We start from the raw sequence: 16,454 nt of genomic DNA, 5'->3' as shown, positions 1-16,454 counted from the left end.
GAGGAGGTTTGCACCATGTTCCACTCCCATTCTGTTCATTTATCTGGACTTCTTATCTCATGCTTTTGAAAACAGTCTCGGATTTGAAGCCTGTCCCAGGATAGGGGAGAGAGGAGCAGTTCCTGCTCCAGGAAACTGCGTCTGGCTCCAAATAAACACATTTGCGTGTGCAATTTTGCCCAACGCACACATTTTTGCAACGCGATTTCCCCGAAGATAATGCTTCAGGAACAGATGCGTTTATCTGCACACTTTAACCCATGCTTGTACACATTACTTGCCTGGAGAAACAAAATTCAGAAAAGTGCGCATTTCGAAGGATGGTTAAATTTCAGTTAGCGTATCGTTTCAGAAAGTGAATCCTTACATCCGAGTAAGGATTCCTAGGGTTGTGCTAGAAGGCCCACTATATTCAGTGAAGCTTATTCCCTATGAAGCAAATTTTGAACTCCCCCCTTAATTTGAAACCACTTCCAGATTGCTTCTCTATTATAAATGCTCCGAGCCGTTTTGCAATTTTATTTCAGAACTCAGCAGCCCCGGGGCCGTTTGCAACACGATGTTCTGAGCTCGCTAAGAGGCTTTTCGAAGTTGTCATGTGAGCACTTCCAGAAGGAAACGTTAGGTGGGGAGGACAACCTTTCCAGGATGAGCCCATTGACAGGCCTCTGCCAGGGGAAATCCTGCTCACAGATGCCACTCAACACAGGCCCTATAGATAACTAATCCTTTTACAACAGTTCCATGCAAATGATCTCACAATGCTGCCTGTGCAAATGAGCCCTTGCCAAGAGAACATAAATGCAAGGCTGCTTTTCCAAGGGAGAATCAGCAGGTGGGAGGCAGGCCAGTGCAACCCTCTCCTGCTAATACCCACCAATTCCCCATTGCACATCCTTCCCCTAGTACTTTTAACTCACAGCAGGGCTTGCTTCCAGTTTCGCAGCCCAGCTGCAGGGCAGGGACCTGCAGAAGGAAAGAATCAGGAATCGACCAAGCTATTCCCCACTCCCATTAGCTGTATCAGGAAAACGCCAGTTAGGAAAGCTTGCTTTTCTCACAACATCAGCCCCCAATGAGGCCCCACAGTCCCTTGTTTTGGAAATCCAGACTCGTGGCTCTCTCCTCGCAAGCCAGGTCCTTGGCATAATCACAGCAAAAAACAACAACACCTCACTAATATAAGCCTTTGCTGGCACATGTTGCTGCTGGAGCAGCCAGATGCTGCTTTTTGCAGGTTGCAAAAGAAAAGGGGGGTAAAATCCAAGCCAGAAATTTCATATCCTTATCAAGATCCATTAAATCTCAAACCGTTTTTATTTTCTAGGCTAATGTGCAATAGGAAACTCAATAGCTAGATGACTTTCTCCTACGGAAAGCAAATGAGGACTTGGTTGCTAAAAATACGGCAAGTTCCGCTTGCCTGCAAAAGCCTTACATGGAAGATGCAGGTTTCTTGATGTTTTCTGTGTTTGACAGTAGCTACTTTTAGGAGTTCTTTCCCACTGATGGAGAACCCATCGTTCAAAAGCCCTGGGGCAGGAATCTAGAATTTCATCCATTTTAAGTCGTGACCGACAGGCCAGTCTCGACGCAAAAGAACAAATGGATACAAACCTGGTGCCAGAAATGGCAAAATGAATAAGTAAATAATAGTGGGGAGGGGGGGGGCATTTCAGCCACCCTGGTCACTCCAGATCTGACTTTAGCAGCCATCTTTCAACAAAGAAACTTCAAATGGGAAAACGCAGCTTGAAACCACAGAATTGCAACTCATCAAGAGATTGGGTGCCATCCACTTGTAGATTGAATCAAAGGATTTTTATCACACTGTATGTGTCGATTGGCTTACCAATGTTGGGATTTCTGTGTTATAAACAACAACTGGGTCTGGGTTTTGTTTTTTGTTTTGAAGAAAGGCAATTCTCACAGCCTGTACTTTTCTGCATTTCTCTCCTCCCAACCCACCCTAGAAACAACCAGGAATGCATATGTATGTATTTGCAACTCAGGATAACACTTCATAACATTTGGTGAAGGGGATTGCGGTCCACAAAAGCTCGCGCCATAATAAAACTGCTAACTGTTGCAGCAAAAACAGCAGTTTTTCAATCTGGAGGGCCATGTCTGAATGGGAATTGGAACCCCTTGTGTGCTTCCTGGACTAAAGCACACCACATTTCCGAGCACAGTTCAAAGTGTTGGTGCTGACCTTTAAAGACTGCTATTATAAAAGAATAAGGAGAGGTGTTCATGGTGAGTTCTGGCACCTCTTTTTCTAGAAAAATAGCAGTGTGATGTTTTACAGTAAAACCTCGGTTGTCGAACGTAATCTGTTGCGGCAAACCGTTCAACTTCCGAAATGTTCGACAACCGAGGCGCAGCTTCTGATTGGCTGCAAGAGCTTCTTGCACTCAAGAGGAAGCCGTGTTGGACGTTCGGGTTCCGAAAAATGTTCAAAAACTGGAGCATTTACTTCTGGGTTTTTGGCGTTCGGGAGCCGAAACGTACGATAATGGAAGCGTTTGGGAACTGCTGTATTATGTTTTTATATATGTTGGAAGCCCCCCAGTGTGGCTGGGGCAACTCAGTCAAATGGGCAGGATATTGGTATCCTTATTATTGTTATTTTATAAAGGTTACTGAGATGGCACGGGAAGGAGCTGCTGGAAAAGCAAACCTTGTTGCTAGCAACATACAAACTGGCCACAGAAATAAACCTCCTTGAATAAGCTGGAACTTTATTCCAAATTAAGTAAGTTCATGATCAGGGTATGTTGTGTGCAAGGCTTTTTTTCCCCTGCTAGAACTCTTTTTCTAGAAAAATAACACTGGTTGTGTGGAATTCACGATCAATGGGTGGGAAGTGGGGATGTAAGACATGGGGTGGGAAGAAAAAGCTCTAGGAGGGGGTTGCGCTGCCCCTTATATAATGAAGCGAGAGAACGATTTTTAGCACCTATAATGACAAGGTCCCCTGGCTAGAACCCCTCTGGCATGATTTTATATATCCTCACAGACATAGATAAGCATGTGACCTGGCAAGTAGCACTCTTTGCAACTACCGCTGGGAAATTAGAGCAAATTATATAGCCAAGATAGCCACCAACTGTAAAGGAGATGAATTTATTTCACCCTATCTACATCAAGCTATATTCTATCTTTATCACCAAACGCTGAATATAATTGCACACTGTATTAATTAACATTATTTTTTAATATGTTAGTGGCCATGTGGTGATTTTAACCTATACATTTTATTGTTTAATGTCTTAACCTGTATATTAAGGTACTTTTATAGCTCTGTTTAAGGGACGCGGGTGGCGCTGTGGGTTAAACCACAGAGCCTAGGACTTGCCGATCAGAAGGTTGGCAGTTCGAATCCCCGCGAAGGAGTGAGCTCCCGTTGCTTGGTCCCTGCTCCTGCCAACCTAGCAGTTCGAAAGCACGTCAAAGTGCAAGTAGATAAATAGGTACCGCTCCGGCGGGAAGGTAAACGGCGTTTCCGTGCGCTGCTCTGGATCGCCAGAAGCGGCTTAGTCATGCTGGCCACATGAACCGGAAGCTGTACGCCGGCTTCCTCGGCCAATAAAGCAAGGTGAGCGCCACAACCCCAGAGTCAGTCACGACTGGACCTAATGGTTAGGGGTCCCTTTATCTTTACCTTTATAGTTCTGTTTAGAGTAGGTAATGTCTTGATAATATAAATGTTTTGAGTTTTTGTATTAACCCAGCATATTTTCTTTTAATTGTTAAATGATTCTTGTGTACATTGTGGCAGCCTTTGACTATGTGCAATAAAACTGACTGACTGACTGACTGACTGACTGACTAGGAGGGGGTTGGTTGTTGAGGCACAACAGCCCCTAGTGTGTATGTATGCGCGCACACAGACTCACACAAAAACACACACAATCATTCTGTTTGTTTGCACTCGAGTCTCCCCAACAAATCTCCTACGGCTGATTTACCTGGCCTGACTGGACTCTGCATGCAGTTCTGAGAAACCATGGTAGGGTGGGCCGACGTGGATGCTCTGCTGCTGAGGTCCATGACGGAAGGTGATGCTGAGGTAGATTGCTGAAGAGCTGGTTGGTGCGGGCTGTGGTCATGCTGGGCCGGGCTGGGCGGAATGCCGTTCTCCGAGAGAAACTCTTCCAGGTCCATGTATTCCAACTGGAAAGTATCGCCATCGTAGGGAAGGGTCTTATCCCATAATGTAGGACCCAGGAAAGCGGACTGTGGGACCATAGCATTGGTATTGTCCTCATCCAGCTTTTTCTCTTTGTCTTTTTCTTTATAAAATGCTGAAAGGGAAAGAGAGAGAAAGAGAGAGGGGCAGAGAGGGGGCAAAAAGTCAGTACGTCCACAGAGGAGTTTGTTTGTTTTCTTTCTTGCTTTATAGGAAAACGACAACAGCAACCCTAAGAGTTGGTTCTCCTCCTGCAATTACTGCTCTCTCCGTATGGCAAGCTCTACATTTCAGTATAGGGTTTTGAAGGGCCTGGGATAAATTATTTTCGACTCATTAAATATATGCAGGGTTTCCGCCTCTGTTTCTAATTAGCAATTCATCTGTACACTTGGCTTCGAGCAAACGTCAAGATCCAAACAACACTGCGAGGTTTCATCAGAGCGTTCGCAGCAGAAGACGGAATTGGAGGCGGGAAAAGGGGGAAGCGGGAGAGAGAGATGGTAGAATCGTAGAATCGGAAGGGACAACAAGGATCATCTAGTCCAACCCCTTGCAATGAGGGAGGGAGGGGGGAGGGAGGGAGGGAGAAATTAGAACAAATATTGCCTCAAAGGACATGCCCAACAAGTTGAGAGTGTCATTTTAGAGGATGAAACTTAATTTTTGCCAATTTATTCAATGAGGGGCGGTCTTAAAATAGTGTGTGTGTGTGTGTGTGTGTGTGTGTGTGTGTGTGTGTAAGTCAAACCTGCTATTATCTTTCTGATTGGGCAACACTTCGCTTTGCTACTCTACGTCTAATTAAAAAGCACATAAACTGCTCTCGGGAAAACCAAAGAGATTTAATTTTACCTTCTGAAAATGTCAGGTAACGCTAAATGAGATAATGATAATGATAATAATAAAAACTGCAAGTGCGTGACAATCCTTTTTAGTGATTTCCGTGCAATTTTACACACATTTTCCTTCCCAAGCAAAACTAGACTGTCTTCATTTCAGCAAAACATCTTCTGAATTCCCAAGTCATGTTACAACTTTTTAACACCCCTCGTTTGGGGAATCTGAAAGTTGAAAAATCCAACAGGCCCTTACTCTGCCAGCAAGTTCTCTTGCACAATGCCCACTGAGATGAATCAGTCTCGCAGGGTTCCAGTTTATCCCAATAGGGTTTTAACGGGAGAACTTCCCAAGAGCTAAACTTTTAAAGGAGAAGTTTGATCCCCACCCCACTCCTCTCAAAAAACCTAATTGTCTGGCTCTGAAGAATGACCTGAATTGTTTTCTGTTTTACAAAGTTGCGGAGCCTATAGCTCACAAGACATACCATGGTCCCATTGACTGAGACAAATAAATATAATAGCCTCTATCGTCCACAAGAAAGCAGAGTTTACAATATACCAGAATGTCCTGGTGATTAAAAACACGCAGCACATGAGCAGAAATGGTCTTTGATTGCAAAGACGTAAACGAGCAAACAAAAGGTTATTTAATGTGGAAGTAAATTGTGTGATTTAAATGAATCTTTCCCAACAAAAAATGGTGGTCGCTGTACTGCATAGGATGTTCCCACAAACTACACATTGATCTCTCTTGGTTTTTAACTAAACTGCTTTAGCAGCAAGAACAGAGAGCTGGAAAGGCAAGGCTGAAGTCCCCCATTGTCCTGATCTATTCTGCCCCATACACCTAAAACATTTGGGTGTTGGTTTGTGGGGGGGCGGGCAGTTGTTGTTGCGTTTTGTTCTTCGCAGCTCACATTTGCTTGAAGCCACAAATGCATATGAACTGTTTCCCCCTTAGGACTGAGGAATACAGGCACTTTAGGACTAACAGCTGCCATAATTTAGGTTTTCACTGGGGAAGTGGCTGTGTGGAAAGGGAGACGGTCAACACACCCATTCTTTCCACTACTCAGAGTAAAGCCACTGGAGTCAGTGTAGCATAGTGGTTAGAGTATCAGACTAGGACCTGGGAGACCAGGGTTCAAGGCCCCGCTTGGCCATCAAGTTCACTGGGTGAGCTTGAGCCAGTAACCGCCTCTCAGCCTAACCTACCTCACAGGATTGTTGTGGGGAATAAATCGGGGGTGGGGGACCATGTACACTACCTTGAGCTTTCCCAGAGGAAAAGGTGGGATATAAATGCTATATATACACACACAAACAAATATATTCACTGCACCCCACAGCTGTGTTTCAGTACAGAAAGAAGAGAGACCTAATCAAGGGTTTCCAACGTATCTTGTAGCTCAGTCTTGACTTCCACATAAACTGGGTTTAAGATTGAGATGCATAAAAAGAGATTTCCTGTCATTATGCTGGATAAAAAAGGCACTATAAGAGCCCAAAGATTCGAATAAGCAGAGTTACACATCTACTCAGACATAAGCTCTGTTGCGTTCAATGGGGCTTACTCCCTGGTGGGTAGAGGATCCTATAGACAGGCTAGACTGCAGCCTAAATTTCTAAGGAAGTTAAGAGTCTCAAAGGACACAGTGGTCAACATATTAATCAATATACAGTGGTACCTCAGGTTACATACGTTTCAGGTTACAGACTCCGCTAACCCAAAAATAGTGCTTCAGGTTAAGATCTTTACTTCAGGATGAGAACAGAAATTGTGCTCCAGCGGTGTGGCGGCAGCAGGAGGCCCCATTAGCTAAAGTGGTGCTTCAGGTTAAGATCAGTTTCAGGTTAAGAACGAACCTCCGGAACGAATTAAGTACTTAACCCGAGGTACCACTGTATCTTTTTTAAAAAAAGGTTTACAGACCCCTATATGTTTCTAGGATTTAGGGAAAGAGATCAGCTGTCCACAATTGACCGTTTTGATTTGCCATGATCTTGGATTAATTCTGAACTTTCCTTCCAGATATGCTCCCTCTGGAAAAATCATTATAATCTCTGTGTCCTTTTCTTATTTATGGATTCCGTGGATTGCTGTGTGTCACTCGCAAGACCGAATGCTACAGGTCCATGCACACTTACTTGGGAGTAAGTCCCACTGAACGAAGTGTGACTTGCTCTAAAGGAAGCATGCCTTAGATCAGCCTGCACAAGCAATACTCAAATATCACATGCGGTTATATGAAGCTGTCTAGAAAACTACAGGGAAGTACTGAGCGCTGCACAGTCTGCAACAGCTAAGAAGCCCCATTGCTGTGGATTCCAATGGAGTGTGCATTGCACCCTCTATGTCAAAAACACCCCAAACACTCACACTCTTAGAACCTACAAAAGATGTAGAATAAGTCTTTGCTAACATGTTTACAGTGCCAGTACCACACCAGTGCCTGGCGTGCTCTGATCCATGGGGTCACAAAAAGTCGGACATGACTAAACGACTAAACAGCAACAACATATTTACAAAAACCTATTGCAGCTTTTTAGTGCAAAGAGGTATTTGGTAAGGGTTCTGTTTTGCTTACGTGCAAATCCAGAAGCATAGCTGAAAGACATTTTGTGTGACTTCTTCTCTTTAAACTTTAATAATAATAATAATCTAACACATAAATATATTCTCCCATGTGAGAGAAAGACTGGATTTTTTAATAGCTGTAATTCTAGGCATGGACTTCCTTGGAACTCGGATCCACGGAAATAAAAGATTAAGACTTCCAAGAAAACCGATGGCAGGAGCTGATTGATATCTAAAAGCACTAAGACGCCAGCGCCTTAACTTCCCATTTAAATCACCTTCAGAAGTAGTGTTCCAAGTGTACTTTACAGACAAACAAGGAGAATAATAAAAAAGCAATAAAAATAATAATCAGCTGGCTTACTCTTTAACTACACATGCCATAGTAAACAAATTAAAGTCCAACCCTATGTATGTTTCTGTTACAGTAACCCCGCGGTTACAGCACAAGCCTAACTCCGGCTGCGCAATTCTAAATACACTTCCTTGGGAGTAAGCGCCCCTAGACCCCAGTCGAGGTTCCAGCTGAGCAAAACTCAGCAGTATTTTCCTGAGAGTAAGCACGGCGCCTCTCAACAAGCAACGGAGTTGTAGGATCCGTACCCTAAAGGAAAGCGCTCCGGCTCCTGCCCGGGGCGCACGGCGGACGCACCGCGCTCTGCATTGATGCGCAAACTTAAATGTGGGCTTTTGCGCGCTTGCACGAAATGCGCTTTTGCGCGCTGCTGCTGCTGCTTCTTAGCCAGAAAGCAGTCTTTTAAATATCTTTGCGCGCTGTACCGTGTGTGTCTGTGTCTGTGTGTGTGTGTGTGTGTGTGTATTGGTCCAGAGGAGAGGAAGAAGCAAGCGGGATAAAGCCGGGAGGGGGACCCCAAAACCACTACCCCAGCCTTTATTTCCCTTGCCCCCGCTCCCCATTTCTCTCACCGTCTTCATGCTGCAACGGTAGCTTGAGCGGGTTTTCCAGCAGAGATTTCAGCACCCCGTATGTTGGAGGTAGGAAAGTTGGATTCAGAGGCAGAGGTCGAGCCATGGTCTTGATCTCTCTTTCTCGCTGCCCCCAAATTATTCTTTTTCAAACCAAGAATAAGAAAAAGGAGGGAGGACAAGAGGGCGGGCGTGGGTGGGAAACCCCAAATTAGGAGGTAAAAGGAAGAGAATGGGAGGGAAGGGGGGAAGGAAAAAAACACCCCACTGCTAATAATTTTTCTGAAAAATAAAAACCATCAAGGGCTCCTCCTTTTGGCGAAGTTCTAGCCGGCTCCAGACGCTCCGAGGAAATGGGGACGTCCTTTTGCTCGCTTGATCCCCTTTCGCATCAACAACAACAGAGGCAGCAGGAGGAGGGGAGTAAAGGGGGGTGGGGGAGAGAAAGAGGAAAGAAAAGAAAGGAAAGGAGAGAGGCAACCCTGACAGCCAGGCAGCCAGGCAGCCAACCAAGCTCGCTCGCTCCGCCCAGACCGAGGAGCTGCCGGAGGCCGCCTGCGCCGCGCTCAGAGCAGTTGGCTGTCCATGTGCGGACGCCGACGAGCGTGACGCCCAAGGGCGGCCCTGCGCCCAAGGAGGCGGGGTAAGGGAGGGGCCGGCCAGATCGCCGCCCCCGGCCCGCGATCGGATCCCGCTTATCCGCCGCCGTCGCAACCCCGGTTGCTCTTCTCGGGCGCTTTACTACTCTTCTGTGGCGGGAGAAAGGATGGGCGAGAAAGGACTTTTAAAGGCGATTTGGGGTGGGGGGAGGGGGGCACCGGAGAGAAGCTGCAGAGGAAGGGAAAGGATGGGGAAGGGAAAGGTTAAATTCGTTCCGGAGCGCCTGTCTTGCAAGATGCACTTCTGGAAACAGAGAACTGTAGAGTTGGAAGGGAAGCCTGAGCAGTGCTTCCCAAACGCGGCTCTCCAGCTGTTGTTTTCGACTACAATTCCCATCAACCCTGACCACTGGTCCTGCTAGCTAGGGATGGTGGGAGTTGCAGTCTAAAAACAGCTGGAGACCCAAATTTGGGAAAGGCTTAATTCTAATCCAGCTCCCTGCAATGTAGGAATATGCAGGGATGGGACCTGGAGCCTTGGTGTTATCAGCACCATGCTCTAACCAACTGAGCTATGCAAGCTTTCTTCTTGGTTGCCCTGTGACAGCTCCATTTAAAAAACTAAAAAATAAAAACCGTGTGGGAACAAAACAATTTGCCACATGAGCATGAATGAATGCCCCAGATACAACTGCAGTTTAAAAGAGGCAGCGTCTCTTTCCTCAGGGGAAAGAATGGTTAGCCATTGTTGTACAGTATTTGTTTGTTTGCTTCTTTGGTGGGTCTCAGGGCAGGTCTCAGGTGGGTCTCAGGGCGATTCACAGAAAGAGTCTTGGGAGACTGCAGTGGGCATGCCCCCTCCCACAACTCGCTGGCAAAGTGCTGGTTCCCTTGGCCGTACAGTGATACCAATCCCACCAACATTTCTCCAATGAAATTTTTGTTCCGACTCTCCATGACCCCATGGACCAGAGCATGCCTTGGAAACTCTCACGTCCTTCTCATAGTGTCTCCTTTTTTACATCCATTGAGTTTTCTTGGCAAAATACTGGAGTAGCTTGCCAGTTTCTTCTCCAGGTGGATCACGTTTAGTCTAAACTCTCGGCTATGATCCGTCTGTCTTGGGTGGCCCTGCAAGGCATAGCTCATAGTTTCTTGGAATTATTCAAGTCCCTTCGCCACGACAAGGCGAACAACAATTTTACTATTTATATCTCTCCCTTCTGACTGGGTAGCCCCAGCTACTCTGGACAGCTTTCAATATATATGAAAACATAACGAAACATTAAACTTAAAAAACCCCAACAACTTCCCTATACAAGACTGCCTTCAGAGGTCTCCTTGACTTGGGGTACGCATAACTCCATACCCTCCTACATTTTTCTCAATGAAAATAGGGATGCCCTAAGGAAAAGCGGGACATTCTGGGATCAAATCAGAAACCAGGACGGCTTCTGTAAATCCGAGACTGTCCCTGAAAAATAGGGACACTTGGAGGGTCTGTGATACACAAACATTGTGGGTCATTCCTGAATGCGGTTATCTCACACACAAAAACCACCAAAAAATTACAACAACAACAAAAACTAATCGGACAGTCATGATGAGAGTGCATGACGGATCTCGTCTCCAGTTCTCCTTTTTCTGTGAACCGTCCCTTGGATCTTTCCGGGCCCCAAGCCGTTACTGTCATTGTTCAATGACCACCCTTGCATCGTGGTGTTCCCCTTCTGTTGTTAGATGTACCGGTTTTTATGCTTCTGTGTTTTTATGTTTGTACATATTTTATGGGCTAATAGCCGTAAATAAAGAAATTAAAAATAATAAAAAAAAAAAAACATTGTGGGTTATGCAGATGGAGGTGTCATGATCTTTTTCTAGCTGCCGGGTTGTGCCAGAAAGTGTCCCAGGTTCAGTCACATCATAAGTTGTTCTGCCATTGCCGCATCTTGATTGATGCCTTCCACTCATGTGCAACAAAAGGTCAATGTGCAAAATCGTGATTGATAGGTGACAGTTTCCAGGGACGCTGTGGGAACATTTGTTGTTATTACCACATTAGCTTTGATTTCTGCAGCTGCTACTGAGCTGTGGGTTCTGCCGTTGGGCGTGCATCGATGGAATCGCACCGGTGTTGTACCAGTGCTAGCAGGGGCATAATATCACCCATCAGCTTGGCAGGACCACAGGATCAGTCTTAAGGATCATCTCTTAAAGATTTAGGGGGCCTTCTTCAGCTGCAGACTTAACACAGCTACTGTGCTACAGTGTTTCTCCTGTGCATATAAAAAATCTCAAGATTTAAAAGTATGCAGCAGGTATTTTAGAGACAGATGATTATTGCCGGTGCTAATGATACTCAGAGTAGAACTGCTGAATTAAATGGACTCGGCCTGGATAGCTCAGTTGGTTAGCGCGTGGTGCTTCTGACACCAAGGTTGCAGGTTGAATTCCCCTATGGGACAGCTGCATAGGTTAGACTAGATAATTCTCAATGTCCCTTCCAACTCTACGATTCTAATTTTATTGAGCTCAACTGGTCTGTTCTGACTATGACTTGATTGTATATCACCTGGAAAAAATGCCTCCTATTAATGCTGAAAATAATTACAGAGAGGCTATTAAAGAGGCTTGATCATGGATCCATCATGGATTTCTATGGAGAGTTTCAGAGCATAACATGGGCACAGTGCGTTAAAAGCCATCCCACTCAGGAAGGACCACTAGATTAGAGATTTGGACACATCCATGCTATGCCAAAATTACTAGTTACTGGACACTTAAGTACATAAATATAGGGCGATTGACACCAGCAAGGGAGAATGGCTGGCACTGCTGCTGGGGGAGATATGGTACATAATGAATTCCTATTTGATATGCACATAAATAAAGGCGGAAAGAAGCCTTTGAGAGGTTTAGGGTTAAGGGAGAAAGAAGGTAAACAGAAATATAAGCTCCAGGAGGAAAGGAGAATCTGAGAAGTGCTGATAAACAATATTAATCTGAGATTAGTCTTAGAAAAAGGATCCCTTGAGAAGGGAGCGCAGGACAATTCGAACTTTTAAACGTATATTTTCAGCCCAAAGCAACAAACACACAGCACAATGTTATTAGATGAAATGTGATATTCTGCTGGACAGGAAAACCAAACGGACCTGTCCCCTTGTTGGATTGCGATACAAACTGTTGGTTCCTGTGAACCAGAAGAATCTAATCACTAGCACAAAAGGGTAGAAAGTGACCTGTTTATTAACCATATAGGTATTCAACAGGAGCCACTCAAAGTTCCACCTCCACCACATGCATCACCCCATAGCTGAGATGTTCTGAGTGTCAGGGAATCACTGCCAGAAAGCAAAGTGTTGTTGTGCAAATCACCCAAGCATTCTCTCTGTCTGGAGTCTGGAGCCTACACTCAGAGCATGGCCTGCAGGGATTTGATGCAGCAACCCTGCATGGATCATAGACAACCAGGGACCCCAAATAACAATGAATTATTATCATTACTCTGGGCAGCCCCCAACAAAATATTCAAAACACCGCCCTGAGTTCCATGGAAGAAACAAAGAATATGAATGTAATAAACAACCATCCAAATCCACTCTCAGGTCTGATTAGGGATGGTGTGGGGAGGAGAAAAACATGATTCAGCTTGCATTGAAAGACAAATCTACCTATTTCGGAGTTTCCAAAATTTGCAGTTTCCAAAGCGATTAAGTGAATTGAAACATACCCATCCTTCAAAATTTGCATTTCTCCCAATTTGGCAATGCATTTCTCCAGCCCAAGCAATGTGCATATATTTCACCAATATACAAAAGATGTGTTATATTGGGGAACACCACTTTGCAAATGTGTGTAAACGAAGCAAAATTGCACACAAAAATGTGTATATTAGGAGAAAGTCACACTAAAATTATGGTGAATTTTCGTGAGGAATTTTATAAATAATAATCCCAAACTGATGTGAAAATTTGAAGAACTGAATTTAAAACTGGAAAAATGGGGAATCGAGAGAACCCAAAATTCACACTTTAACCCACCTCTCATTCTCTCACGTATGAAAATTTGAGTCTGCATGTTTCATGTTGGGTTGTAAATTTGCAGAATCATGTTGGTAAAGGGACCCCTGACCATAGCTGTCATCTTTCCCCTTTTCTTGCGAGGAATCCTATTTGGAATAAGGGAATTTCCCTTTAAAAAAGGGAAATGTTGACAGCTATGCCCCTGACCGTTAGGTCCAGTCACGGACAATTCTGGGGTTGCAACGCTCATCTCGCTTTATTGGCCGAGGGAGCTAGAGTACAGCTTCTGGGTCATGTGGCCAGCAGGACTAAGCCACTTCTGGCGAACCAGAGCAGCACACAGAAACACCGTTTACCTTCCAGCTGGAGCGGTACCTATTTATCTACTTGTACTTCATGCTTTTGAACTGCTAGGTTGGCAGGAGCAGGGACTGAACAACGGGAGCTCACCCCGTCGTGGGGATTCGAACCACCGACCTTCTGATCGGCAAGCCCTAGGCTCTGTGGTTTAACCCACAGCGCCACCTGCATCATGTTGGTATTCAGTACCTAATTCCACTACCCGTCATCAGCTCCCGAGGAAGTGAAGCAAAAACCACCTAGCAGCACCCATTCGTGCAATGGGCTGTCATCATTCTGCATCTAAAGGACTGCACTTTGATTGGAGATGACCGGGGGGGGGGGAGGGACTACTGCTGACATGCAGGATCATAGCAAAGGAATCGCTCAGCTGTACCGCTACATGGCAGAGAGATTATCAACTTCCTAGGTAAAAATCAGCCAGTGTTTATGTTCCTTTTACTGCTGTTACTTTCTTCAGAGGAACTCGGCGCGTTTGAAGGTCAGGTTCAAGGATTGCGTTGGAGGAAGCTGTTCCCCACTTTATTACTAACCAATTAACAATTATTGTGATGGATGATGGGGGGTGGGAATATGTGTGCTTGTGGTCCACCGTGGAAATCCTTCCCAATAAAGGCTGGGTCACCCACTGGGCCTGGGATAGCTCAGTCGATAGAGCACGAGGCTCTTAATTGCAGGGTTGTGGGTTCAAATCCCATGCTGGGCAAAAGATTCCTGCATTGCAGGGGGTTGGACTAGATGGGTCCTTCCAACTCTATACTCTATACCAGGGTCAGCAAACTTTTTCAGAAGGGGGCTGGTCCATTGTCCCTCAGACCTTGTGGGGGATTATATTTTGAAGGGGGGGGGGTATGAACAAATTCCTATGCTCCACAAATAACCCAGAGATGCATTTTAAATAAAGCACACATTCTACTTACGTAAAAGCATGTTGATTCCTGGAGCATCCGCAGGCTGGATTTAGATGGCAATAGGGCCAGATCCTGCCCCCAGGCCTTAGTTTGCCTACCCATGCTCTATACTGTCATTGTGCACAGAATGCAAGGGAATTATAGCTTTAGCAACTGCCCAGCATCATTGCTAGAGATGCGGGTGGCGCTGTGGGTTAAACCACAGAGCCTAGGACTTGCCGATCAGAAGGTTGGCGGTTCGAATCCCCGCAATGGAGTGAGCTCCCATTGCTCGGTCCTAGCTCCTGCCAACCTAGCAGTTCGAAAGCACATCAAAGTGCAAGTAGATAAATAGGTACTGCTCTGGCGGGAAGGTAAACGGTGTTTCCGTGTGCTGCTCTGGTTTGCTAGAAGTGGCTTAGTCATTCTGGCTACATGACCTGTATGCCGGCTCCCTCGGCCAATAAAGTGAGATGAGTGCCGAAACCCCAGAGTCGGTCACGACTGGACCTAATTGTCAGGGGTCCCTTTACCTTTACCTTTACCAGCATCATTGCTAACTACATTTCCCAGGTCCCGTTTTTGGAACTTTCACTATACAGTACCTATCAGCCATTGTTATGGGTGTTCACCACTGGAAGCATGAAATTTAAAAATGGAAATGAAGAGCAGTGGTTAGATCAACTTTTGCCAACCTGGTTCCATCCAGGAGTTTTGGACTGCAACTTTCAGTCAGCCCCAGGCAGCATGGACCATGGGCAAGGCAGCATAACAGTCAAGGAACTCTGCTGCTCTATCCTTTCTGAGTCTGCACAGGAAAATTGCAATTTGCTCTTTTCCAAAAGCTCTGTCGGCGCACGCACTTCGCAGCTAAGTCACAAGGCCGGCAACTTCTACTATTTTATTTCGAACCATGCTATTTTTAGAAAGCTACTTAAAGCCTAAAAACAGAGACTCGTAGCAGAACCAAAGGAATTTCAGACTTCATGTTAAAAATCCGAGTGCGCTGTTTTTAGAGCTGAACACCTGGGCTGTCTCAAAATTACACTTGGAGGTTTGAAGCTGGCCCATCTGTTGATGTTCCTTGACCTCTAAACCATCCTCAGCCCCATTCTCCAGATTCTGAGCAAGCTGTACATAGTCGTGCTGTTACAGGATTTCACGTTGCGATCAACGCAGGGAGTGCTTTTGTTTTAATGGCGTGTTTTTGTTTATTTAAATGAGATCACTGGGATGTACCTGGGGAAGGCCCATGACTCAGTGTCACAGCATCTGGCTTTGTATACATAAGGATTTGGGTTCAACCACAGCATCTCCACATAGGAAAATGGGTTGATACCCTGCCTGTCCGTGTAGACAGAACTGAGCTAGAACTGGGCCTGACTTGGTACAAATCTGCTCTTTTGTGTGAAAAGCTGTAGACACATCCAGCAGTGTAGCATTGGCTGTCAGTGCCCAGGTGTCTAGGACATGGGTAGGCAAACTAAGGCCCGGGGGCTGGATCTGGCCCAATCGCCTTCTCAATCCGGCCCGCTGACGGTCCAGGAATCAGCGTGTTTTTACATGAGTAGAATGTGTGCTTTTATTTAAAATGCATCTTTGGGTCATTTGTGGGGCATAGGAATTTGTTCATTCCACCCCCCCCCCCCAAAAAATATAGTCCGGCCCCCCACAAGGTCTGAGGGACAATGGACCGGCCCCCTGCTTAAAAAGTTTGCTGACCCCTGGTCTAGGAGGTCAGTCAAGTACTTACTTCCAGAGTCAATGCTCAACACATTACCTCTGGTAAATGAGCGAGCATAGCTGCTAGAGGGCTGTGAAAATTTGTGATTCAGGCTTTTGAGACCCATCTACCCATGTACTATGGGATGCGGGTGGCACTGTGGTCTAAACCACTGAGCCTAGGACTTGCCGATCAGAAGGTCAGCGGTTCGAATCCCCGCGACGGGGTGAGCTCCCGTGGCTCAGTCCCTGCTCCTGCCAACCTAGCAGTTTGAAAGCACGTCAAAGTGCTTTCATAGGTACCGCTCCGGTGGGAAGG

General features: G+C 45.7%; 1 protein-coding gene and 1 long non-coding RNA gene across 3 annotated transcripts in view; one reads left to right on the top strand and one right to left on the bottom strand.

The window, feature by feature from the left end:
- The window catches only part of HLF (HLF transcription factor, PAR bZIP family member), a 70,457-nt gene extending 61,353 nt beyond the window's left edge, over positions 1-9,104 (bottom strand). Inside the window, exons 1-2 of one of the 2 annotated variants that reach the window (XM_081898959.1) lie at positions 8,540-9,104; positions 3,972-4,307 (exon numbers count right to left, since the gene is read on the bottom strand). In XM_081898959.1, coding sequence (XP_081755085.1) covers positions 3,972-4,307; positions 8,540-8,645 — 442 coding nt within the window. In that variant the 5' untranslated portion in view covers positions 8,646-9,104. The remainder of the gene's footprint in view (positions 1-3,971; positions 4,308-8,539) is intronic. The other variant, XM_081898960.1, reaches the window with a different exon arrangement.
- The window catches only part of LOC309363074, a 674,350-nt gene that overhangs the window by 645,753 nt on the left and 12,143 nt on the right, over positions 1-16,454 (top strand). The window lies entirely within an intron of this gene.

Source organism: Podarcis melisellensis (assembly GCF_964234715.1).
Source record: "Podarcis melisellensis genome assembly, chromosome: 2".
Taxonomy (NCBI): Eukaryota; Metazoa; Chordata; class Lepidosauria; order Squamata; family Lacertidae; genus Podarcis; species Podarcis melisellensis.
This window is presented reverse-complemented; position numbering and strand designations above follow the sequence as displayed.